Source organism: Anoplophora glabripennis, unplaced genomic scaffold (assembly GCF_000390285.2).
Source record: "Anoplophora glabripennis isolate ALB-LARVAE unplaced genomic scaffold, Agla_2.0 scaffold49, whole genome shotgun sequence".
Classification (NCBI taxonomy): Eukaryota; Metazoa; Arthropoda; class Insecta; order Coleoptera; family Cerambycidae; genus Anoplophora; species Anoplophora glabripennis.
This window is the reverse complement of record NW_019417201.1, coordinates 834,035-861,626: the sequence shown is the minus strand read 5'-3', so window position 1 is coordinate 861,626 and position 27,592 is coordinate 834,035. Positions and strand designations below refer to the sequence as shown.

General features: G+C 31.4%; 3 protein-coding genes across 13 annotated transcripts in view; 2 read left to right on the top strand and 1 right to left on the bottom strand.

Annotated features, from left to right (window-relative positions):
- LOC108903864 (facilitated trehalose transporter Tret1-like) overlaps positions 1–23,404 on the top strand; it is a 45,440-nt gene extending 22,036 nt beyond the window's left edge. The window contains exons 1-8 of one of the 10 annotated variants that reach the window (XM_018706187.1): positions 18,714–18,809; positions 21,247–21,353; positions 21,560–21,685; positions 21,736–21,871; positions 21,929–22,114; positions 22,170–22,289; positions 22,372–22,544; positions 22,599–23,404. In XM_018706187.1, the coding sequence (XP_018561703.1) occupies positions 21,270–21,353; positions 21,560–21,685; positions 21,736–21,871; positions 21,929–22,114; positions 22,170–22,289; positions 22,372–22,544; positions 22,599–23,390 (1,617 nt within the window). In that variant the 5' untranslated portion in view covers positions 18,714–18,809; positions 21,247–21,269 and the 3' untranslated portion in view covers positions 23,391–23,404. Of the gene's footprint in view, positions 1–18,713; positions 18,810–18,955; positions 19,120–19,179; positions 19,327–21,246; positions 21,354–21,559; positions 21,686–21,735; positions 21,872–21,928; positions 22,115–22,169; positions 22,290–22,371; positions 22,545–22,598 lie in introns of those variants that run through there. The other 9 variants (XM_018706194.1, XM_018706189.1, XM_018706188.1 and 6 more) reach the window with 9 other exon arrangements.
- Positions 2,283–27,592, bottom strand: part of LOC108903863 (facilitated trehalose transporter Tret1-2 homolog) — a 55,574-nt gene continuing 30,264 nt past the window's right edge. Inside the window, exons 1-10 of one of the 2 annotated variants that reach the window (XM_018706184.2) lie at positions 13,119–13,257; positions 12,792–12,812; positions 12,612–12,729; positions 11,270–11,405; positions 9,466–9,651; positions 7,254–7,352; positions 5,545–5,747; positions 5,257–5,478; positions 5,014–5,200; positions 2,283–2,834 (exon numbers count right to left, since the gene is read on the bottom strand). In XM_018706184.2, coding sequence (XP_018561700.1) covers positions 2,341–2,834; positions 5,014–5,200; positions 5,257–5,478; positions 5,545–5,747; positions 7,254–7,352; positions 9,466–9,651; positions 11,270–11,405; positions 12,612–12,729; positions 12,792–12,812; positions 13,119–13,132 — 1,680 coding nt within the window. In that variant the 5' untranslated portion in view covers positions 13,133–13,257 and the 3' untranslated portion in view covers positions 2,283–2,340. Of the gene's footprint in view, positions 2,835–5,013; positions 5,201–5,256; positions 5,479–5,544; positions 5,748–7,253; positions 7,353–9,465; positions 9,652–11,269; positions 11,406–12,611; positions 12,730–12,791; positions 12,813–13,118; positions 13,258–27,592 lie in introns of those variants that run through there. The other variant, XM_018706183.2, reaches the window with a different exon arrangement.
- Positions 23,862–27,592, top strand: part of LOC108903861 (ATP-citrate synthase) — a 52,072-nt gene continuing 48,341 nt past the window's right edge. Inside the window, exon 1 of the mRNA XM_018706181.1 lies at positions 23,862–24,006. The gene's annotated coding sequence lies outside the window, so the exon portion shown is untranslated. The remainder of the gene's footprint in view (positions 24,007–27,592) is intronic.

Genomic DNA, 27,592 nt, shown 5'->3' with positions numbered 1-27,592 from the left:
GTAGGTAGTAGACGTTTCGCAAGATTTATTAACTAGGATGAATCGATTGTTCTATTGTAATGTAAATGCAACTCTTTTAATATAAACAAAATAATAAAAAATGCATACGGGGTCTGCTATAAGAGTTTGCCGATTAGTCCCATTTTAAAAATGCCAATCTACCAGGAAAGCATTTTTGTACAAAATTCGTAAAATGACAGATGTGACGGTAAAATATTGTCACACGAGTTTAATGGGAACGCCCCATATAGACAAGCGGTTAAGCCGTCATATTTCAAACAAAATAAGATTCAGATTGGAAACCTCCCACTAAACATTTTTCAGTTTCCGACATGTTTCAGAAACGTTTCCATTTTTCTTGAAACGTTTCCTAAAAAATCCATGCAACATTCTGGTAACGTTCTAGAAACCCAAGATGTCCTCCCCAAAATACGTTTCCAATGAAATGTTTCAAAAAATTGGTTTCAGTAACATTCTTTTTATGTTCCATTTATGCACTCGGTATTTTTGTTTTACGTTTCAGTATATTTTCAGAAATGTTTGAGTAACATAATAATTTTATTACCATATTGTTCTCATAATGCTCTCAACTTTAGATAATTTTCACTTCAAAAGCGTTTTTGAAATAGTATAAATAGTGTGAGTATTTTTTTAAATATCTCTAATACTCCTTTGTGATATTTTTATTTGTATTGTGAATGACTTAATTCGAACTAAAAAAAGTTACATTGTATATTAAAAAAAATAAATATGCTCTTCTAGTTTGGGGATGCGGCAACTTTTACTAAGAATTTCTTTCTTTTTGAGAAGCCACTGAAAAAAGTTTCTAATATGGATTACGAATTTTGCCATTCATCGTACAAATAAAAATATCACAAAACAATATCAGAAGCATTAAAAAAAAGCTACACATTTTATATAGTTCAAATACGCTTCTGAAATGGAAATTTTCTAATGTTGAGACCATCATGAATATGGTAACAATGACGAACTGATAATTAGAAAAAGTTAGTTATGATTATGAATCTTGAAATGGTAGGTACATGAAAAACAAATAACATTACTGAAAAATAATATAAAGTTATAATTTCTTCTACGCATGGTCAATATTACATATATCCTTTTAATAATAATAAATTATACAGCAGAAATAAGGATACAAAATGATATCTTGACAAAGTAAATATCTGTAGGTATACCTAAACTCTTTTATTTAAGCATGCCTATACACATAAACAAATATAAACATTTGTACAAAATATAAAATAAATGACGTCTATTTCACTTGATTCATCCATATTTCAAATAGTTCTCACTGACTAAGTAGTTGCTCATCAAATTATATCGAAACGTATAGTCCATATTCCATTTTCTTAGTTCTTGTCCCTTGTCCTCGTCTATAATAGGTAGTGGGTATAACTATGTTTAGGTAGATGTGTCGCAAAATTGGAAATCTCTTTACACATATCGTTTTAAACATATTGCATTAATATTCATTATTTTATTTGCACCTTACAATAACCACAACTGCACACACTACAAATTATCAAAGTAAAGATGGAGAACAACGAATCAAGGCAAACTGGCAAACCGCAAACCTAACCTAACATAATACGAATTACGAATTGAAAACGACACACGGGATCACGGGAAACAAATAAACTCGGGCTATTACGCGCAGTCTACAGAAGTAACGAACATACATTTTTTCTAGACTTGTTCTTGTTATAAATATGCCAGCACAATTTTTTTTCTGTTTATGTCTGTTTGTATAATAAAGGCAAATGAACTAACGCTTGAGAGGGATTGGGGATTAGGAGCAAAATTTAACTAATGTCGAATGTTCCATAAGATAAGCAAAAAAAGCAGAGGGTTGTTCGTCTGTTATGTTTTCGAGATCGAAAAGGAATGTTTCGAGTAATGTTTCAAACTCTCTTCAATTGGAACGTTTCGGCTATATTTCACTAAAGAAGTTTTCAAGTGCTACATTTCTGTAATGAAACAGAAACGTTTCTAGTTAATGTTTCAAATGTTTAGCAAAACATCTCATTTGCAACGTTTCATTTACGTTTCGTGTTTAGTGGGCTTTATCACAGCCTTTATCTTGCGTCGAGTGTACATTCTAGTTTCTGGTGTCGGCCAAATTTTGTCGGTTTGTGTAATTTTTAACACTCTTGTGTTTTTATTTTAACTTTAGCACCTTGTATCTCGAAGAGATTTTAAACAAAAAACGTTATTTATTTTAAAATGGGTTACCTTGTACCTTGTACAGAGAAAACCAGTTTTATTTTACAGTATAACATTTATTTGCAAAAATAACAGTAAAACATTTATCACATATTACACAACCATTTTATTATTATTTGTAACATTAGCGCTCTCCACTTTTACACCATTACTCTCAAAAGTTACCACACTCGCTTTAGCACCTTTCAAATTTCCCTGCTGTCGCTGGGATTTACTTTTCACTGCCTTCTTGTACCCTATGTAAAGCCAGTTGGTCTTAAAATATTCGGTGATGTCCTTCAGAGTCATTCCGAAAGTCTCCGGTACAAATATGTAGGAATACACCAGCCCACCAAGGCATATGCAAGCAAAGAACCACTGCAGATTCGTGGCACCGCCGAAAAACGCATTTAGATCGAAATAGCTTTGTAGCGCTGCGAACATGAACATGCAGTTGAGGCTGTAGCTCACGCTGTAACCGATTCCTCTTATTTCCAAAGGGAACAGTTCGGCGATTAACATGGTCGGTATAGGTAGTAGGCCTATGGTTGACGTGATCACGTAGTACAGGAGAGCTGCGACTGGTACCCATTTCATTGTTGTGGCGTCTGTGGAAAATAATTTATTATACGGGGTGTCCCAAATACCCGTCCACCCCTTCTAAAATCCAAAGTACATGTGGAAAATGGTTCAGATGAAAGTTACTGGTCTTCAAGGGTCACAAAACTGTCGTGACCTTGTCTGTGACCTTGAAAGTAATTTTCAAGGTCAACTTAGATTTTTTTTTAATGGAAACCCTTATTTTCAACCCCGGATTGGTAAAGAGCGGAAAATATTCTACGTTCAGACGATGTATCATGTGTGGGGTCCATTTGACCATCAAGATCACGTGAAGGTCAATTTTTTTGTATGAATCTCTCCACCCAAACGACCCTGCAAAACTAAGGTTTAGCGAAAAATGTGTCAGATAAACGTTGGAAAATTTTGAAGTGACATATTTTGATAACCTTGACTTTAACCTTGGAAACAATTTTCAAAGTCATCTCAAGGTCAACTTTGATTTTTCACGTAGGAACCCTTATTCTTAATTCTGGATTCGGAAAAAGCGGACAATTGTAGGTATATGACCTACAATTTTAATAATTATGCTCCTGTAATATTTTATTGTATTTTTATATGCCTTTTTGCACGCATTGTATACGTTTAGACATCATCCGAAATAATTTAATATGAATTAGATTTTTTATAAGGTTAAGTAGAGTAGCCATTGGCTAGACTTCGCCTTATGTACAATGTACAATTTTCAAAAATAAAGACATTATTATTATTATTATTATTATTATTATTATTATTATTATTATTATTATTGTTATTATTATTATTATTATTATTATTATTATTATTATTATTATTGTTATTATTATTATTGTTATTATTATTATTATTACAAATAAATCGGGAAAAAGGTAGCTACATGATAGGGGGATAGGGAACATTGGGGGGGTCAAATGGACCCCACACGTGATACATCATCTGAACATAGAATTTTCCGCTCTTTCCGAATCTGCTGTTGAAAATAAGGGTTTCAATTAAAAAAAAAATAAGTTGACCTTGAAAATGACCTTCAAGGTCACAAGGTCATAACAATATGCGCCCCTTGGAAACCAGTAACTTTCATCTGAACTATTTTTCACATAACCTTGTACTTTGGATTTTAGAAGGGGTGGACGGGTGGTCTGGAACACCCCTTATACTCGAATTAGATCATAAAAAAAAAACATTTTTTTCTTGGATTTCTCGTCGACAACTTAGCAACTATTCATTTTAGACAAAAATGGTAGAGGGAAAAAAGTTTTGTAATTAAATTTTGAACAAGATAGAATTAGTTGCAATTGGAAAAAATAATTATTGTTATTACAAAAATCGGAAAAATCATTTACAAAATTTCAAAAAATGCTAGTTTATTTGTCAATTTTTTTCAAACACGAATAGTACCTAGGATCTTCATACTTTTCCCAATTAAACTTTTTAGTGCATAGAATCATCACACCAAATTTCATCCAATTCGGTTCGATAGTTTGTACATAATAATTGTTTAAATTTTTATTTTTTTAAGGGTTAAACTTTTATTTCCAAAAAGTTTTACGTTGATAGTTCGTGTAATAAACGCGCTAGCAGCAGTAAAAGTTAACTTTAATGAACGGTCTGCACGAGGGAGAAGTAGCGCCGGGCACGCGCATAAGCACCGCCCTCGTCGCGCGTGAGGTTTTTGACTTGAACGTTTCAAATTCGGTCTTGGCCTTCTTGAAGACATTTGTACCATTTATAAACTCGTGGCAATGACACATTATCGTCATCAAAGGCATTATTTATCATCTTGAAGGCTTTACTGCACTTAATTTATTTTTTAAAACAAAATATCGGACAATCTCTCCGATCCGACATTTCGACACACAAAAATCTTCAAAAACACTGACGTAAATCTTACTCATTCGCTCGCTAAACATAAACTAAGCTGCCTAAAAATTGATACGTAGACAAAATACAACGCGCGCTATTTGAAATTGCCCGTTACTTTTTGATCAAACCTCGTATCGCCGAGCAAATTTTAATCGTTCTTTGTTTAATTCGGTCATTTATGACAAAAACTCTATTACCCTGCCCGTAAAACATGACACAAAAGTTTTCAAGTTAGGTGAAATAGTTTAATCTCGTAAATTTCCCTTTAAGCTACGTCCCATACTTAATGAAACGCCCTGTATTTACTGTTTTATAATGAATACGTACTTTCTTGTATCAGTTTCGTAAATAGTCCAGCGACGAACATGCAGATGGCCATACCAAAGGTACTGACAAACATTAAAGATCTCCTGCAGAACGTCTTTAAAATGTAAATACTTAGTATCGACATTATCAGTCTGACAACGCCTATTAGAATAGAAGCCAGGAACGGGTTCACACTGCTGCCTGCTTGCTAAAACAATACGTTGGCACGAAAATAATTTAGAATGTTAAAAACCTTGTTCCTACCTCAATAAAAGAAATGGAATAGAACATGGTGATGTAAATACCGGAGAAGTGTTGGAAAAAGAACAACCCGTTCAGTATTATTATGGGCTTGTATCCTGTCGGTTTCATAAATTCAAGTAGTATGGCTTTTGCTCCCTTGTGATTATTGTTTGTGTTTTCTTCCCTTTTCTTTTGCTGTTCTTCTTGTAGCAGATTAAATTGTAGGTCTGCGTACGTTTCTTTCTGAAATATAAAATCGAAGTTACGGGTAGTACTTAATTCATTTTTGGAAAATGAGTTCAGTTTTACCGCATTTTTCGGATTGGGTTGATATTTGTGCATCCAATCCAGTGCTTTTTTGGCCGCGTCCAATTTTCCTTTCCAAATTAGCCAGGAGGGGCTCTCGTGTATAAAAATACAAGTTATGCAGGGTACTACGATGAAGATATTGCTTATCCAAGCTAGAGTCCTCCAATGCAGGATCCAACCTCCGAGATATGTCAGCACCATACCTAATACATAGTAACGAGCGTTCAAATAAAAAAGTTGGCTCTGACACATTGGACGTAGGGCGTAGCTTATAGCGACCAACTTAACCTCATTTCTCAACGAGCTGTATAGCAGCTGTCAGTTTCAATAACGTTAATGACTATATAACTTTATTTTAAAGAATAATCGTGATAACAATAACAAACAATTAAAGGAGCTGCGGAAAGTGTCCCCCTCCTTGTTATAACAATAAATTAAAGCAGCTGCTGAAAGTGTCCCCCTCCTTGTTCCAAGCACTTTTCACACCTGTTCCTCAAAGAATTAAAGACATTTTCTAAGATGCTCGGGGTATTGTTAATTTCACGAATCTTGTCTATAAGTCGAGCCTGCAGATGGTTTAAATCAGGAATAGGCAGTTCAAAAATAGTGTTTTTAAGGTAAGGCCACAAAAAGAAATCACACGGCGTAATATCACATGACCTCGGTGGAAATTCATGTTCAGCATTGAGACTTATTAGTCGATTTTGGAAAACTTCCCTCAACATATTCATCGTCTCGCCTGCCGTATGTGCCCTTGCGCCATCTTGTTGAAAGTAAAAGTTTGTAATTTCGTTTTCTTCCAGCTGGTTAACAAAAGGAGCGATAATTTCTTCTCTATACCTTTGCGCAGTAAGAGTACCATTAAAAAAAATAGGTCCATAAATCCTCCTTCGATTGAGAGCACACCAAACTCCAATTTTTTGAGCGTGTAGAGGGCCCTCGACAAAAAAGTTATCTGGTTTTTCAGAAGACCACATTCTCATATTCTGTGAGTTTACGTAACCACTTAAATGAAACCAGGCTTCATCAGAAAAAAAGGTGATATTATGAAGTTCACCGTAGTTGTTTAAAAACCATTCACAAAATACAGCCCGTCGCGGAAAATCAACTTCATGAAGTTCTTGCTGACAAGTTAAACGATAGGAGAACAAACGCAAATCTTTTTTTAACACTGTGTGGCAGGTACCGACTGATACTCCCACCATTTGTGATAAAACACGTACAGAAGTTCTTGGCGCATTTTCCATTATTTGTTGGACATTTTCTTTTAATTCTTCAGTCCGCTTTTTAGGTCGGCCGCTTCCTTCTTTTCTTGTTACACTGCCCGTTTCACGAAAAACATTAACACAACGCTGAACTGCACTTTGAAAAATTTTGTACTCAACAACGCCGGGAAATTGATTTTGAAATTCTATGAAACATTCCTCAATAGAATACTTCCATATTCCATCAATCTTGCGTCCATTTCTAAAGTAGGACTCTATGATAAACACTTTTTGTTCTTGAGAAAACACCATTTTAAACGCTTTTTAAAACGAAAATATTCAAATTGATAGCGGCGATATAGCGCTTTGACAGATGACGTTTAAGTTCATTTGCTATACGCTACGCCCTACGTCCAAATTTTCAGAACCAACTTGACCACGTTTTTATTTGAACGCTCGTTATTTATTTATCAAGTTGTAGGTTGACCATCTAAAAATATTTACCTAAAGATACGTAGGCAGGAGCGATCGCCATCAACGACATTCTCAGGTTTACGCTAGCTATTTCGGTGATGTAAACTATTCCAGGACTTGTGCCCCATGCTGAAATTTACAGAATTGATAAATTATAAGAAAATTCAAACAAATTCAAGATTGTTATTAAAGAATTTCAATATAAAAAAATAAGCATTTTGAAGTTTGAAGATTCTAGTTTTGAAATCGTGAGTTGGAAAATTATTTTGAGCATCATTCTCGGCACAATCAAAAGAAAGAATGCAAGGCAAAAATTTTACATTTTTGTTTTTCAAAACCACATAGTCTCAGACAATTTTTTTCTGTCTTAATCAACACCATTCATTTAGCCTGATTCATCAGCTTCAATTTTTCAGTTATTTTTTCTGTACGATTATTTCTTATTGAGACATTGGCTATTGACTGAAAAGTGACCTTTTTTTGATCATCGATATTTCATGAACTAACAGCGAATGGAAGGTGGGGTTTAGAAACCTGAATCAAACCTCTTCAAGAGCGTTTTGGTATGTATGAGAAATTTTTTATATACTCAGCATCAATGAAAAAGTGCAAAAAATTACTTTTCCTGCTGTTTTGAAAAATCAACGACTACTTTGCAAATATTGCGGAAAGTACCGATGTTCGTAGGTTTTTTTCTAGCTCAATACATGCCCATGAGGCATGCAAATTTTAAAATCGATCGGTTGAAGCGTTTTCCTTTCCTGAATCATCAGTTTTATAAAAAATTAAAGGAGCAGCAGTCTTAAACATGAATTATTAACGATTAAGATGAAACAAATTTTTTTGCGTAAATTTTTCTCACAATTTCGTGTTAAATGCTCATCAAATATGGAATATAAAAAATTCCAATTTAAAAAAAATAAATTTTTCAGCTTTATTTTAATTAAAAAAATAAAATTTTCTCGATTTTCGAAAAATTTAATTTTTTTTTCAAAATGATTCAAAACTGAATTTTTTTTTTCGATATTTGATGAGTATTTAACGCGAAATTGTGAGAAAAATAACGCAAAAAAGTATTTTTTTCACTTTTTCAATTTAATGTTTAAAAAAAATAAATTTTTCAACTTCATTTAAATTTCAAAAAAAAAAAATCTCCCCATTTGAAATAATCAATGTAAAATTATAAAAAAGAGGACGCCAAATATTTTTAAAAATTTTGAAAAATTTGATTTTTTTTCAAATTGATTTTATTTTAAATTTTGAATTTTTTTTTCGATATTTGATGAGTATTTAACGCGAAATTGTGAGAAAAATAACGCAAAAAATTTTTCAAATTAATGCCGTTTAAAAAAAATTCAATTTTTCAACTTTACTTAAATTTAAAAAAAAATTCTCAACATTTGAATTATTCTATGTAAAATTGTAAAAAAGGGGACGCAAAATTATTTTTTTAAATTGATTTATTTTCAAAATTTTGAATTTTTTTTTCGATATTTAATGAGTATTTAACGTGAAATTGTGAGAAAAATAACGCAAAAAAATTATGGAGCATTTAGAAAAAAATTTGAAAAATTTTATATTTTTTTCAAAATTGATTTTTTTCAAAATTTTTAATTTTTTTTTCGGTATCTGATGAGTATTTAACGCGAAATTGTGAGAAAAGTAATGCAAAAAAAATGTTTTCGCAATATTTACAAAGTAGTCGTTGATTTTCCTAAACAGCAGAAAAAGGCTTTTTTTTTTAATTTTTCAAATTAATGCTGAGTGGTTCAGATTTCTAAAACCCACCTTCCATTCACTGTACGATCATTAGTAAATGAGATATCGATGATAAAAAAAGGTAACACATAAAAGTCTATATCTCAATGAGAAATAATCGTACAGAAAATAAAAAAAAAAAACAAATTGAAGCTGATAAATCAGGCTAAATGACCCTGGCATTGATTAAGCCAGAAGAAAAAAAATTCCATGTGCAGTTAAAAAAAGTTACAGCCTTTCAAAAATCACTAAAAAAATTTGGAAATTTTTCTGTTCTGATTCTTTAATTTTTTTTGCTGACTAATTGTTTCCTGCAATATCGGCAGTTAGGATCGTGTCTGTGGAGTTAGTATATTTTGTATACCTGGTTTTCTAATATTGAAGAAAAACTTTCAGACTTTCAGAAAAAAAAGACAATAGTAAAAATGTGAGAGTAATAGCAAGATATATGTTTTTTAAATTGTTTGCATTTTTAACTAATCACCTGCTGATATTCCGACCAAAAGACGTCCCATTATAATCCAAGGGACATTAGGAGAGATGGCTATTAAACTCCATCCTATCACACCTGGTATGCCAGCAATTTTTATAGTATTCAGTCTTCCCAAACCGTCCATCATCATTCCGCTAAATACCGAGGAAAAGGGTATAACCACTATTAAGACACTTGCTGAAACAAATACGGTTTTATAAATTTTAAATTTTTTGCAATATACAGTTACAGTTCTAGTTTATAAAACACGAATTAATTTTCTTTGCTTGTACGAATTAAAAATTATTTTTAAAACAAACTGATGGGAATAAGGGAAAAATGTTCTTCTTTATGATGTATTAGCTGGACTGATTAAATCAAAAAGTTAAGGGATAGAAGAAAGAAGTTGTATTTTCTCAAAAAATACTCAGTGTCATGGAAACAAAAAAATTTAGTGGTACTAGAGGGGTCATCATCATACATTCCATGGGTCTCCAAATGAAGTATCAAATGTACCAATTTTTGATCAACTGTCTTAAAAAAACATGTTATGGGGATAACTAAAAATAATAATTAAACTTTATCACCTTAAATTTCAATAACAAAGCATTGCGTTGAAGAATCACCTGTAGAATTGTGTCGATGGATTGTTGTGACATCCTGTATACTTGTTTTATTTACAAGTTTTTTTTTTATAGAAATCATTGTTTCTCTCAGTTTAAATGATACTAAAAATCTTTTTTTAGAACAATATGGGAAAAATTTCCTTCTAAATGGTATATTAAATGGACAATATAAATCTTTAGCATTTGACAATTTGTAATTTTCGAAAAATTATGGATTTTTTTATAGAGTAGATCTCTATTCTTAATGAACTATTTAACTAATTGTTGTTTGTTCAAATAGTGAAAGATAATAGTAAATACGATATCAGTTTGACCAATTGTTCAAATAGTGATAATAAATGATAGAAAATATATCAGTTTGATACGGTTCTTTTCTAGGATTAAGTCAGTATCATTAGTAAACGTTATAATTCTAATCGTGCTGATAAAGTCATCTAATATGAGTTATATGTACAAAAAGTGCTTATATTTATATTCTATACTTTTAATAATACTCATCCATTTAGTTGTAAAAAAATGTTATTTCCAAGTAATACAGTTTTGATTCTTATACAGGTTGTCTTAAGACAGCCTGTACATTCCTTTATTAGATCAAATAAATAACAGTGTGGACCAATAAACAACCAGGACATGACTAAATTTTTTTTCTAGATCTACCTATTGTGATTTTTTTAGAAATGAAAATCACTTTTTTTTTAATTAAAAATTTCACTGTGTCCAAAATCAGCATTACTTGAAACCCCTATACCTTAAACTTCATCAATTATAACGCACAATGATCTTTTTATAGTTTTCATTTCAGTTGAAACATCTAGAAGGCTTTGGAAATGCCTGAAGATGAAAAATTAATCAATTATTGTCCCCGTTGATTATGATTAGTAAACAACCATATCCAAATACTAGCATAGCAATTTTCTTTTAAATCAGACACATTTTAAATTTGGAAAAAAAACTAAAATTTTTTGTGTGGCTAAACGAAGTTGCATTAAAACACAATGTTTTAAGGTTTCCATCAAGCACTTGCCATGTCGGTTCTTACAGGAACACTCTGTATATAAAAACAATTTCATTAAGTTGTATATCCCAAAGAAACATTAGAAAGTTGTCCTGGTTCTTAGTGGGACACAGTGTATATTTATTAGTTTAAAAACCTAAGAAGCTGATTTAAATTAACAAGTTTGTTATCTTACCCATCCATGAATTTTGACTTTCCGTGGATTTAATATCGCTTTCAGGTTTTCCTAGCTGTGAAATTAGTATAGCGGAATAGGCCAGTGAGATTCCATTTCCTATGTGGAAGGAGGCCGCTATTAGAGACGCTATTATCTAGAAATACGGGATTTATACACATTTTGTCGATTATATTCCAAAATTTTAACTAAAACGCTTTAAAATTAGTTTATTCAATTAACTAGAGTTGATTGTTTAACTTTCCCTAATATTATTAATGAAGAAAATCAGTGCAGTCATAAGTAGGCTTAGTGCTGCGCAGAGTTTAACAGGACCGTAGTCAGATTACGAATGAAAATATTAATAAATTTACATTAAAATATGTCGCAAGGCCAAGTAGAGGATAAAATACCTATATAAATTTAAATGACATCACTTACCCGATAAACCTTAGTGTTGAGACCAAGCCTCCGTGGCATATTGGAAGCAGTTACAACATATTACTACGTGCTTTTCTAAGTTTTCTTAAGTGAAACGGCGTCGTTTATCACTTAATATTAACTTGTGTAGGGAAAATTACCGTTCAACGTCTATTGTTGACAACGGACAGTATGAGAAATTGTTGAGGCAGGGACTATATTAATATATTTACTGGTAACTCCTGATATGTACCAGATAAAACTTTACATATGTTTTCCAAAATGGTGCATCCTGGATTTTTTTCCAACAGTCTACATTTTTTTCTTTTATCGTACTACTGACTGGGCGTATATTATTGGCATCGTATATATTTTTTTGTACATCATCCATTATATCAAATTGTTCATTTAAGGATAGTCCATGTGATTCCAATTTACGGAATTACAGAACTTGGGGTTCTCTAGTTTGTTTAATGGAAAGAAAGGCGTCTGTAAGTACATAGATAAATACAGAGTCTTTAGCGCATGGCTCTTCAAATGTCTTGTCACTTTAGTTTTATAACAAGAATTTATAATGCGTGCACACACAGTACAAAACAGCTCATTTCCTTCAATACACATGTCCCTGTAACCTTCGGGATCACTGTCAAAACACACTTGAAATAATTCTCGTCTATTTCTTTTCCCTTGGCATTTTACTTCACTTTTTCCCCCAACTAATAATTGTTAATGTAAATTATGTTACTATTTATAAATAGCTATTTAAATACACGTAAAAAAATGTATCGACACGACACCAACTACTACAAGGTTCCGTAAATAACTGAACAGTTGAAAACGCGAGTCAGCTGTGAAGGCCACCGACCCTCATGCCGGCTCTGTTGGACTCTGCACATGCACTAAGCCTAGTCATAACAAAACTGGACGCTGAAATCAAGCTTACCTGCGGTACTAAACTTTTAATACTTTTACTCTCATATTCACTCAGAGACTTGCAGCTTTGAACTAATTCCTTAATGTTTTCATCATTTTCGTTTAGTCTAATATTATTCTCGGGACAGCTAAAAAATTGTAAATCGACAAATTATTTTATCTTTTGATTCATATAAGTTGAAGTACTTACTACAGACTTATACAGCTTGCACTGAAAAAGAAAGAACTGTTAATACGTGCTAACATTTAGGGAATTACATTAATAGTTGTCAAATCTTGATAAGTTTTGGTGGTTTCTATGTTTCTATTTTAAAATGACAGTTGTAGACAGATACATTTGTCAATTTTGTGCTTTCACAAGGTTAAGCTTGTTGTTCCAATAAAGAAAAAATATTCTTTCAAATTCAAACGCCAAGAACATTTTCATTTAATGAAATTTAGAACCGCATTCTCCCCCATTCATAGAAGAATCAGCAGAATAACTGTATGCTTTTGTGAGAACTTGTGCAGAACTTACCCAATCGGTTCCATAACTCACAAGAATCAAGAGTAAAACCGAATATCTAGAGTTGTGTCTGATCTTTGAGGACGGAGTAGCGTAGCTACCCATTTGATTATCTGTAGATTAACATGTTTTCCCTTTTTAATAATTAAAGTATTTATCATGACAACAGTTCTGACTCAAATTGCGGGTACGAAATAATGTTTTTTATCTAGACGGTAAAGTTATCAATAATCTACAGATTAGGAGCCGGAGCATCATCAGTTTTCCTTACTATCGTAAACATGTTGTGCTTTTAAATTTCGATGTGTATAAATCACCCCTTGTCATTGAATTATACGTTTTTGTGGTATTAAATGTCTTAGAAAAGGTTTAGATGCCTATATCTCGAAGAAAAGAAAAGCGAAATTTGGTTTGGCGTAGGAAATTTTTGAAAAGTTCAGTCATAATTCTTGTTAATACAACTTTAAAATTTTTTCGGTTGTAATCACCAGATGATCCTATGTTATTAATGGTGAAACTTAGTATCCTATAAAAGGATCAGTTTCTTTGTAATCAGAGAGATAAACTTGTCCCATGGCCACAAGCAATGATAAAATGATGTAACGGATAATTTATCATTTTTGTGTTATGTACGGTGTGTATCACAACGTGTAGAAAATGAAAGAGTGTTTTCCTCAACCAGATTTAAGATTTTTTTTTATACAAGGTGTCCCGAAAGGTCATGTCAAAAATGAAGGGGTATGCAGGGGAACTCAAAATAGTTGTAGTACTTCATAAAAAAATGTTTCCTATCGGGCTTCGTTGTGGAGTTGTTCGCCTTCAAAGAAAGAAGTTTGAAAAAAATTCCAATTACAACTTCTAAGTCGTTACCATGACAACAATGAAATTTGGGCAATAACACGTCTGGATTATACAGGAGCAAACGAAATTATCCATTTAACTTTATACATTTTTGACAGCGTTGCTAAAGACATTTTTCTTTCATAGTTCGATTCCTCTCCGACAAAAATATCTTAGGTATATTGAGAAAATACATAATTTTTCATGACTACCCAGCAATAAATCAATGTACTATAACACATTGCACAGTTATTTGTATAATTATTTAAATCAGTTACAATAATCTATCACATTTAACTTTGTCAATTTGATAACGGGAGTTTTGTCAACGAAAACATATTTTTTCAAAACAACTGTGTAATTATTTTATAGCAGTTATGATGAATTATCTATTTTCTCGGAGTGATATACCTACATACTTATTTGTAGTTAGGCAAAACTAAATTTATATGTTTTTACCAGGCCTAATAAAGATTATTCGTTAATCCAATGATATATGATGATTACTCTTTTAATGAATTTGAGCAATTCAACAAAATTCTTTACAAACTAATAGCCCAGTCACAGACATGAAAGAGCCTGTTTCGGGAAAAAAATACTATGAGAAGTTTTTCTGCGGAATATTGTTCGGAAACCTGTTATAAATAAAATATCAAAAAATCAACTCGAGGCTAGTTGGGAAACTTTGTTTTAACAGTGGTCAAAGTTATGGAAAAGTGGTTTTTTGACTCGCGTAAAAAAACTACACAAAAGCACACACAAAAACTCACAGCAAACAAAAGTTTACACAAAAAAGGTAGGTAATAAGCCTATAAAATGAGACAAGTCCGATTAAATTCCGATAATTTGTTTATGCACAAGACCTCAAAAATGGTCGAAAATGGCCGTTTTTTTCAATTGCTAATAATTAATGCAATTTTCATCGCAGACACTTGTAATTCAGGATTTTTTAGGCTTTTTACACCCTTAATAAGTGGTAAAAATTTCAGCCCGAAAGCTGGCGTTGGCGGAATTTGTTATCTAAGAAGATGCTATTTTCAATTCATTTTTCCCAAGCTCACAGGCCGTTGTAGGGTTTCGATCATTAGTTGTTTTTGTACCTAAATAGTTGTATAGACATATGCATTTACTGAGAATTTAGTTTTTCAAATGTAATTTGTTTAAAAATGTCTTTGAAAAAATGTTAATATTTATTAAATTGTTAAGATAGGTAATTATTATAAAATAAAATAGTAACCTCTTTACTTTAGTTTTCTTCGAATTTAAAAAAAAAATCGTTGTTGCAAGTTGATTAGAAGCTGAGATAATTTTTTTATTTATTTAATCGCAATAACTTTAATTATTAATATTAAGAGCCGAAATTTGGAGAGAGTATACATTAAGAGCTATATTTTCATGTCCTACATTAACATTAAGGTGAATTCAACTATTTAATTGCGAAAAAGAAGATAGCGGCGATGCGTTCTATTACTTGGTCTAGCGAACGAGTGGGGAGAGCGAGGCGGAGCATGCGCGCTTAACAATTTAATAAATATTAACATTTTTTCAGTCATTTTTAAACAAATTAAATTTGAAAAATTAAATTGTCAGTAAATGCATATGTCAATGCAACTAATGATTGAAACCCTACAACGCTTGTGAGCTTGGGAAAAATGAATTGAAAATAGCATCTTCTTAGATAACAAATTCCGCCAACGCCACGCTAATGAAGCTTCTGGGCTGAAAGTTTTTTTACGCGAGTCAAAACACCACTTTTCCATAATTTTGACCATTGTTTTAACAAAGTTTCCCAACTAGTCTCGAGTTGATTTTTTTGATATTTTGTTTATCACACGTTTCTGAACAATATTCCGCAGAGAAACTTCTAATAGTATTTTTTTCCCGAAAAAAATCTATAATGACTGGCCTAAATGCAAAAAATTAAAGCGTCAAGAGAATTTCCGAAATTTTTCCGTGATTTTTGACAGACAGTATTTAGGTGAAAAATGGTCGTATCGGGAATTAAAAAAAGCATTTTTAAGCTCTAAGATTCTAGTTTTTAGATCTTTTAATCGAAATTTTTTAGGAACTTCGGTTATCATACAATTCCAAGAAAAAGATGGACAAAAAAAGCTTCAATTTCCTTTTTTTAAATTTCGGTACGACCATTTTTCATCGAAATATCGGACTTTTAATGGAAAATGATCCTTTTATCTTCAATCATTGATATCTCGGCGATAAATGGTCGTACAGAGAATTGAAGGGCAGTTTTGAAAACTGGAATAAATTTTCGGAAGAAATTAGTTTTTCATCTTTTACACGAACTTTAAAAACCAGAAAAAAGGGTAATTTATGTTTTTTTTTTTAGAAAATTGACGGCTAAATTAGAAATATTCACAAAATGACTAATGTTGAGCATGACTTTTACAGTTCCATATATCCAGAAGAACCCTGTGAAATTTCATCTCGATCTAGCGTTTCTTTGTTTCAAACAAACTTTTTGAAAAACATTTAAGATTCACTCATAATCATGATTTAAATAAAAATTTTGTTTGGTTTTTTCACATTTTTACCGCAAATAACGTTTAAATTGATGAAAAAAAAACAAAAATTCGAAATTTTCTAAAAAATTTTCGAAATTTTACAATTTTTTTTTGCTTTTTTGGAAAACCTGCCGGACATTGAAGAAAACAAAATCCAATTGTTTCCATCACGATTTGGCTCTTCCGTCCTATGCTTCTGTTCATCAACTTTTAATTAAATTAAAATTAAAGTTGACCCAACCAGATTTCGACCCCGATTCATGCCGTTTTTCGAGACAAATTTCTAATTAATTTTTGAGCAGTCTGTAATCACTTAAAGAACAGTTTTTTCAAAACTACCCTTTATTTCCATGAAAAAAATTCAGAAAAATTTTATTGTTTTCATCAATTTAAACGTTATTTGCGGTAAAAATGTGAGAAAACCTCAAAAAATTTTTTTCTGGATTCTTCTGGGTATATCGAACTTAAAATCATGCATAACATTAGTCATTTCGTGAATATTTCTAATTTAGCCGTCAATTTTCTAAAAAAAACTAATTTTTTCCTGTTATAAAATTCGTGTAAAAGATGACAAAATGTTTTTTTCCGAAAAGTTGCGGCAGCATGTTATAAGAAATTTATTCCAGTTTTCGAAACTGCCCTTCAATTCTCTGTACGACCATTTTTCGCCGAGATATCGATGATTGAAGACAAAAGGATCCTTTTCCATTAAAAGTCCGATATTTCGATGAAAAATGGTCGTATCGAAATTAAAAAAAAGGAAATTGAAGCTGAATAAACGAGCTATTTGCAGTGGTCTTGCTGAAAAAAAAATCCAAAATTTTTTTGTAGTGCTATTTCTTAAAATTGTATGATAACCGTAGCTCCTAAAAAAATTGGACCGAAAGATCTAAAAACTAGAATCTTAGAGCTTCAAAATGCTTTTTTTTAGTTCCCGATACGATTTTTACAGTCTGTCAAAAATCACGGAACAATTTCTGAAATTCTTTAGACCCTAATTTTTTGCATTAGTTTATACAGAGAGGTCCAGAATAATTGAAGTGTTTGGAGATGTGCCTGTCTGTCAATACTACAAATTTTTATATGCTAAAGATGGTGTTAATGATACGTCACGTGTGACTTGACAATAATATGGGTTTGTTCCAATAAGCTACTAGAAATGTTGAAAATTGAATTATGTCGGTCTGTAAAGTGTACCTGACAAATCGTTATTGCAGTTTACATTTCTAGTAGCTTCTGAAACAGGCGTTGTGTTTCTAATCTTAAGTTGCATTTATCTCAATGATTTCATTGTTTTCATGGCACATTTGATAATTTTTAGTGAAAGTTATTAGATATCACTGCATTCAGGAATAAAAATACCAAATCAAACAAAGATATCAACAGATTATCAACGAGATTATCAACAAAGATATACGTATCGTTTCCTAAAATCTTTTGTTGTTTAAAAATTGGATAAACAATTGGTGTTATAGTGTGCGACGTTTTTTACGACGCGCCAGATGTAAGGAAACATTCCTAGCTTGGACGAGAAAAACGCTCTTGATTTTTATATCTTAACACTCCGTATAACAGTGTGATGATACTAGTCAATTAGAAAGTTTGTAAAAAAAATGATTTTCCTTAAACAGTAACATATACACGAATATTTCTTTTATAGACTGTAATATAGGCAACCAATTTTACACTGATTTAAGCTTGATGGTTGTATTTGTTTGCTAATATAACCTACTAGAATATTAATAAATTATCCTTCTCTATCTCAGTTTTGACTTTTGGGTTAATTTTTATGGCGAAAATAGGCTGTAAAATTTTACAGTTATTTTTATCTATCAGTTCTTTCTTAAATTTTATGTCAGTTCAAAGTTCAAATCAGTTAAACTGCGACTATTAAAAAATTTTGAAACTTCATTGTTTAGGCATTAAAATTATTTCAGTAGGACAGCGGTCCCCAAACATTTTTATATTTTTATCTCCTTGCACGCGCTAATGATATGTGCATACAAAATATTTAAACAAATTCATAAAATTTTACGATTATATTCTTAAATATGTTCTAGAATTACTCCTAATGACTCTGACGCAACTTTTGAGAGTCACTGACGTAAACAGTTAAATCACAGTTTACTTGACGAAACAAAAAGATATTCATTGTTAATTTGATACTGCAAATACCCTGGACAAATAAACCTTAAAACCACTTATCATGCAGTCTTATCTGGCTTTACATCAAAGAAAAGCCACGCAGGTGTTTAGCAACGCGTTAATTATTTAGAAATTTTGAAACAGCTCGTAAAAAACTTACTTATAAGTACAGTTCTAACTAAGATTGAGCAATTAGGTGGGTTTATAACTTTTCGTTTCAATTCCCTATCATCCGAGTTTATTGCTCTGTGTAAGCTTGTTACATTAAAGTGTGTCTTTGTCTGGTTTAAAAATAATAATCGTTGTGCGGAACCACGCGCAAATTGTGATGAACACGTCTGTGTAAAATGCGTAACGCTGAGAAGTGATAACAATTTTTTAATACATTTCAAAAGATTATTCCAAAGGGTACGCACGTTTTGTTTACCACAAATAAGTTTCAATTGTATTATCTCTGTCTTTATTTAGCGGCTGATAATGTACGTAAGTGACGAAACTGGATTTATGTAAATATCAAATTCCTGTATTATTTAACTTTCATTTTAAATATAAGTTAAAGTTAGAGGCCACTATTCAGTAGTTGCTTAACAGTTCGTTGATTTGATAATGTGCAAGTATTAGGCACAGTTGCTAACAAGTGGGTAAGATTGATGTTGTAGTTGTAGGTGTTTAACAAACAATACATCACATCCGGGGAAGTGCTGTGACAATTGGTGCGTGCATAGCTCGTTCTACTCATTAAAATTTTATGCCTGGTTTACACAGTTTTAGAATTATTCGTTCAAAGCACTTGTCACGTTGCGTTTTTGTATATTTATTTCTGTTTGACTCTGTCTCCGTGCGATGAGACACGACGACAGGTGTGTAACTAGCTTAATGTACAGGGTGACCTTTAGAACAAACAGTAAACCGCAAGCGGGGATCTTTATAGTATGATATAAATATTTGTGACGTCATTGAAATTATTTTTCCCATTTTACACACATTTTGGAAGTTCTTAATTTTCCCAACTTTTTATTACAGTTTTCGATATCTTTTCCGCTTCAAAAGATATAAAGCTATGTGTATAGACAAAAACACTGGTTCAATCAAGTCTGTTACTGATTTTATCAACGTTGCGATGAAAACAAAATATTTTAAATCATTATTGACGTAAATCATTGTTTCCAAAGTATCCATAAAACCGAAAATCAGTCATATCTACTTTTTCACTGGTGTTAATTTTTGAAAAGATTCGAAATTAACGGTACTGTTTATACAGTATAGACAAATCAATATAGACATGATCTACCATTGTTCAAATTGTTTACAAATCGTTTCATTTATTTTCGAGATGACGAAATATGCAAGAACAAAAATTATAGGAAACTTTTTTTTTTTTTGTTAGGTTGTAAAAACAAATGAATATCGGGTCAGAGCGATACAAAGCCTAATAAATAAGAGCTTTTTTATTACAAGCTTTTATTGAACTTGTCTTGTTAGTATGGATCAAATCTTGCAACTGAATTTTAAAATAGTTATCCCCAACCGATTGAGCTGAAATTTTGCATACACGTTTAATTTGGATGACAATGCATGGTTAGCTAAGTGACGTCATTCCAAATCCAATATGGCGGACTCCCAAAGATGGCGGACCAAATGAAAGGGTTTACTGAGAATACGAAAATAAAATGGCGTCACTAAAAGCTTGTTTTTTAAAAAATATATTTTTATACTTGAACTTATTTACCCATACTAGAAATACTTATACAGGGTCACAACATTTTAATTGCCCAGTACAGGTAACTTTCTTATTTCAAGAGATATAGAAACTGTTAAATATGCAAAAATGTGCAGAATTTTACGCCGATCAAGGATTCGTTTTTAAGTTTAGAAAATTCCGAATGGTTCCGAAGATACTCAAAGAAAACCGATTGTATGCTATCTCTTTCACTTGCTTTCAAAATTTTAGAATAAAAATGTGTGGTCTGAAATTAAATGAAGTGATGATTCGCGATTTTTGCTGTCAGTATTAATGTACATATCTCTAAATATGAGTACTGAGCGGTAACTATCTTTTGTGGAGCGATGAGAATCCTAAAAAACACGATCATAATGACATTACCCGATAGCCACATCAATCAAAAAAATACGACCACTGTAAAAGTTTTAACCTCTAAAAGGGAGAGGTCACCGGAGAAAACTATCACCCAGTATATCGATTTAAGCTTTAAGAAAGCTAAAGCTTTAAGAAATAGTACTTCATAATAATCCCATTAAATGTGCCAAACTTCAACGCGATCGGCAAAAGGGTTATGAAGTTATTAATTAAATTAGTTTTATTTTTGACAAATTTGAAGGCTTGTAACTCAAAAGCCAAATATTTTTTATTTAACTTTTTTTTCGTAGATCGTTGTCATTTTATCGCCCTGAATATGCAGTCAAACGCTGTCGATGAAATTTGCGGACACCCTGTACAAAAAAAAAAGCTAAAGTAAATTACACCATAAATACCTTTTTTACAAGGATATTATCTTAACATGGAACTAAATCTTACCTTTTAATTCAGAATTTATTAATATTGAAATGAAAAAATCGGAGATTTGCTAAAATTTGTCCTTAATAGTTATTTAAAATTTTCAATTTTGTTTAAGATTTGACACATTAAAGAGAAGATATGGACCAAAAATATTCGATGGTAGAAATTGGAAAAAATGCCGCACATCCAGTACCTTCTGATACAGGCTGGAAAGTAAAAGAGGTAGATACTACATTTAAATTTAAGCTTTTCTACATACGAAAGAAATATTTTTTGCATTCTTGCAGTAAAAAAAGAATCATGTTTTTCTGTAAGTATATATTTTTTGTTCACAGTAGGAAGAATGAGACTTGTTTAAAATAATTTTAATGAATCACAATAGCGTACAGAATTATCGATAACCAAGTGGTTAAAAGCTGTGTTTACAGATGGGGATAAAAAATATACCAGGAGTTGTTGAAGAACAGAAACCTTTGGTTCCCGAAAATGGGTTTGTTACTAACTTTGGCCACTTGAACGAAATCGATATAACTTGGAAAGATTCTTTAAAACAGGTAACAACATACAAAATATGCTTCATCACTCCATAAAAATTTAATAACAGATTTTAGCATGTGTCGTAGCGCATTCCGTCGTAATACAGGCTGGCATAAACATGGCATTCAGTGCCGTTTTACTACCACAACTATACGAATCTAAAAGTGACATCCAAATCTCAATATCCGAAGGATCTTGGATAGGTGAGACTTTATAAAAATGTAAAAATTTTACGTAATGTACCTTTAAATACATTTCAGCCAGTATAGTAGCGATTGCGCTGCCATTAGGGTCACTCACTATAGGTCCCTTAATGGACAGATTTGGGCGAAGAAAAATGTGCATACTAACGAACATTCCGTTCGCGATCGCTTGGTTGTTGCACTATTACGCTAAGAACGTCTGGTTTATCTTTTCAGCACGGATTATTTCAGGATTCAGCGGAGGTTGGCAGTCGTAAAGGCTGAGAAAACGATTCTAACATCGTTTTAATTATTTCAGGTTTGACTACAGTCGCTTTGGTATATGTGAGCGAAATAACTCATCCAAAATTGAGGCCAATGTTGCTGGGGTTGAATAGCGTGTTTGTGACTTTCGGAATTCTCCTGACATGTGTTTTAGGTAAAAACTGCGACCTCTCCCTTAGAGAATGTGTACCGCATGTGTAGAATAATTAATTAAAAAGCAACTGATGCATTTTTAGGGTCTTTTCTTCAGTGGAGGACAATGAGTTTCATATATTTCATAATCGTCCTCTTGACGTGTATTTCGATGTGTTTGGTAATACCCGAGAGCCCCCATTGGTTAGTAACTTTCAAAAACGATACACAAAACGCTGCTAAGTCCGTCCATTGGATATATTCAAGAAATTATGCGGTAAATATTAAATGTACCTTTAAAATACCTCCATAGTTTCTCCGTATTTTGCAGTTGTGCGAGCAACAGCTCCAGAAGATAATAGACACAAAAAATCAGGCTGAAAATGAACCCAACGAAAAGTCGGTGTTGCTGAAGATGAAGAAAAACTTACGCGTTTACAGAGATCCTATCGTGTACAAGCCTCTTATAACTCTCATTATTATATTTATCTTCCAGCAAATCTCCGGGGCCTACGTTATTATTTTCTACGCCATCGAACTTTTCAAAAAAATTGGGGGTTATTTCCAGAACGGTATAGACGAGTTCGTAGCTCTAGTTCTATTGGGAGTTATAAGGTTCGTCATGTCGATCGTATCGGCGTTAATTTCGAAAAAGGTCGGTAGAAGGAAACTAATGTTTATTTCTTCGGTGGGAATGTGTATAACGAGCTTAGTCGCCGGTTTGTACATGTATTTGACGCTCATACCGGAACAGGAGTACGAGAAACTAAACATTAAAAACGATATTTCCAACGATAACATTCCATTGTACTGCATTTTGAGTTATGTTTCTTTTAGTTCGTTGGGTGTTTTGGTCATTCCGTGGACGCTAATCGGTGAATTGCTGCCTGTGAAGGTAAGGGGGAAGCTGGGCGGGTTTCTTATTTCGTTCGCTTACGTTATTATGTTTGTAGTAGTTAAAATGTTCCCGTATCTGTTAAATACTTTTAGTTTACAGTATTTGTTTTATTTAATGTCCGTTATTAGCTTGTTTAGCTTTGCGTTCTTTTATTTCTTCCTCCCGGAAACTCTGGGCAAATCGTTCAGTGATATCGAAAAATATTATGTAAAAAGTGGTGAATAAAAAATACTCATATTCTTATTTTGTTTAATTTCCATTGCCATAAAAATTGTAACATAAAAGAAAATATTTAAGCAATATTTGTCCTATATTATTTCGAGAACGTAGAAAATGGAAAATTTATAGTCAGTTACAAAAAAAACAAGCTGAAGAATTTAATGTGGCCAATAATTTTTTGAGTCCTTTTTTTTGTCTACAGGTGTACATATACAGAATCTTACAGTATATAGGCAACACACAATACACGCATCTGTATTCATGATTACATAACGTCACGTAAAAAACTAGTTCAAGAACTAAAAAAGAGAATTTGTAACACCATTTTTATTAGTAACTGTTTAGTGTTATTAAACTCTTTCAAATTAAAATAATGTTTCTAGTGCGAAGAAACAAGAACATTAAATTCCAAACGAACTAAATTTTTGCATTCGGAACGCACTCTATTAGTTTGGTGCTGCGGGCGCCCTGCGTCAAAATTGCCTGGCTGTCTAAAATTTGCCGAGTTATATGGTGTGCGTGATTTTTCGCAATTTTCCGACTCTAACGGTGAAAATAAACTAATTTTGTGACTTAAACGGGTTAAGTTTTTGGAGTAATATTCTGTTAGTACATCGTTCTGGTGAGTACATTATTTAGTTTTTGTAAAATCATTAAATAGTCTGTCATTGTCAAAAGAGTATAAGTACGTCAAGATATTTGAAATTACAGAATTATAATTTGTTTAAAAGTTCCTATAAAAATGTTAGTAGCTGGTAGAATGAATGATAGCTTTGGAAACAAATCAATCTGTGCTATTTATTTTTACTTTATACCTCTACTATGAATTTTGCACAACATTGCAATTGTTGTAGGTATATGACCAATTTTTCTGACAAATTAATAGTTCTGTGCAATTAAAGTGTAAAATACAATATAATTATAGAGGAACATATTTTCGCAATTCCTATATGTTTTACAATTTTACTTTAACAGTATGTTTTGATAAAACAAGATATAATTAGTAGGTAGGTAGTTAGTTTACATACGTGTTTCCAATAAATTTTCATGTGAGCAATTCAAGGGTTTGTGATGAATAGTTTCTCGTGCAATCTTAAAAGTAACATGAATAGGTACCAATTCATTTAACATCCTTACTCTCCTGAAAGAATGTCAGTGCCGTAGAAATACTATATTTCATGTTGCTTATTTACCTGTTTTTTATTTCATATAGCTGTTGTAATAATTATAAACATTATTATTAAAATAAATCTTCGTTTTCTGTTGTTTTTCTAGCCACAAATTCATGTTTTTTTGCATGTTTTCCAAGTGCTTTTCTCTATTCGTTAATCTTAAATTATACTTACGTTAGTCATAAAAATCATGTAATAGATTACGCTTTTATCAAATTCTACGTATTTAATAAATTGCGATCAGAGCATGTTTTGATTATTTGTGGCATTATAAGATTAACTAAACATTTTAATTTGTAAGGAAATACTTTGTACGTTGTTTCAAAACCTTTTTCACTAGAAGTTTTCATTTAGACTCAATTTTTTTATTTATTATCTAGTGACATCGCCAACATATGAAATATAGGCAAGTTGACATCTAGATGCTCTAACTGTAGATATATCTCTTTGTCATTTCATCTCTTGTAATTAGAAAAGAACAAAACACATATATATCTTTTTATATTAAAAAAAATTGGGCACGCCGCCACTGGAGAAAGTAGTTTCCTCACCGTGACGATATGTGACATGATGTGTCGTAGTGGTGGTGATACTCATTGAAGACGTAACTTTCACGGAACTTTGTTAGTATATAAATATATCTAATTTATACAAGTAGATCTTTTGGCACCGTGAAAATTGTTTGAATTTGTCGTACGTATCTATTAAAGGGGGGTAATTTAAAAAGTATAAGGCTCGGTATGTGGTTTGAAGACTGACTTTTTTACAGATAATATATTCATTGAGAATTTACTAGATTATATGTTTAATTTAAATTTTTTTTTACTTTTATTTTATATAGGTACGTATTAATGGTAGTCGTTTATTTGTTCAGCATATAACCGAAATATGTAAAGGATATAATTTGTTTTTTAATTAAAATACGAATAGTTCATAAAATTTTAATTAATAGTACGAATGTGTCTCAAGTTAAGTTATTTCTATGTTATTGGAAGAATACATAAAGTAGGTACCTACATAATTATACGTAGAACTACTAAAACACTAAAATACTTTATTTAGTGCTCTCATAGCTGCAATAAGCGTCAATTATTTTAATTTAACATAGGTATAATAGCTTTAAATAAAGAGCTATAAAAAGTTATAATTACTTATACTGTATTTTTTCCCTAACCACTATTTTTAAATACATAATTGCAAATAGGTAATTGGAAATAATTAAATAAACAAATAATTGTAGCAAATTAGTCGAAGAATATCGTGTTTAATGTGTTTAATTATTTTAAGACAATTTTTCCAAACGAAAATTTCGACGCAAGACCCTGTCGCGGTAAATTGTTACAGTAGTTCCGTTAAGTAACAGAACTTTACTGGCTTATTCTTTTCTTGGAATTCTATCTCAACAAATATTGCACGGACTGTACCTGCTTTTTTGACATTTTCTTTAGATTAATTTATAAAAATTGAAGTGAATTTGCAATAATACTGTACTGTAGTGTTGGTGGCTCATATTAATTTAAATAGGTACTGGGATAAATACATACATGTATTTGAACTAGTAAAAAGGGTTTCCAACTCTTTTTATAATTAACAATGTACCTACATACATACAACCACAACATGTATCATGTTACAACAGGAAAATTAGCGAAAATAAAAGAGAAACTCGAAAAAAGTCCTATCCGCGAGATTATTGTAAAATTGTTTAAAGGAACATAATACAAAGACATCTCTCATCTCGTGAGTCAAAAACTTTTATTAGCTAACTTTTCAATTTAAACAAATAAGTGAGGAAAACAGTTTTTTCACTGCAGGAAAAACCATCAATTTTAGCGAAAAGTGACAGCTTATAGGGAGTAAAATTATCTACAAAATGAGACTTGTTAAATTAAAATCGGTTAATAAGCAAAAAATTTATTACAAAAAAACAAGAAAAGTGCCCATTTTTAATTTGTTTATAACTATTAGTCCACAGTACAGGCCTCCTCTGGAAAGTTGATTACCACATACTTTATAACTCCTGAGGAGCTTCGTTTTGACGAGTCTACCACATTTTTCCTCTGCGACTTTTCTCGATTCCTCCGCTTTTCCACTCGGAAAAGTCCAAAAACATTATGTGAATGAGAACTTTTCTCGCGCGCGACCGCTTGGACGAGCTTCAATAACATTGTTGCTATTTATGCTATCTCACCGAAAATAGATGCAATGGATAGCTGGCAAAAAAATACAGTTTTAAAATAAAAAAAGTACCCTCTACGACCAACAGGACCAACAAGTTCAAATTGATGCACGCTGTAAATTTTGCAATATCTCGGCTTCTATTCATCGTAGAAACTTATTATTATTTTTTAAACTGGGGTAGCTCGACGAAAAAATAACAATGGGCATATTTACGAATTCGTAGAATAGCCCTGAACCCCAGAAAAAATGCATCTTTTACAATAAATTTTTTTTAATTTACAAAAATGCCACAAAAATTATTGTTAAACGAAATATTAATTAAAATTTTAATTTCAGAATTATTTTACTATTATTAATAAATAAATGAAGCTATCGTTCATTTAAAAAGTTATTTTTTTTTTACATATTAAGGCAAAGTAAACTTGTTTTTTCAATATTTTGTTAGCTATTGAATTACGATTTAAATGTAAAATGAAAGTAAAAATTCATAAATTATTTTCAAATTATTATTTCTCATAAAAATAGATAATTTTAAATTTTAAATTGTTGTATTATATTGCATTATATCTATTATTGGAAATGGTTGTGATTAATATTTTTTTAATTAATTTTGATTATGTTGCAAAAAATAATATTAAGGCAAAGTAAACTTGTTTTTTCAATATTTTGTTAGCTATTTAATTACGATTTAAATGTAAAATTAAAATAAAAATTCACTAATTATTTTCAAATTATTATCTATTGTTAAAAGATTTAAAAAAGAATAAAAAGCATTTGAATTTATTGCAAAATTCTCAAAATTAAAAAATATTAATAAAAATAATGCGGTCGATAAAATTACAATTTTAACTTCTT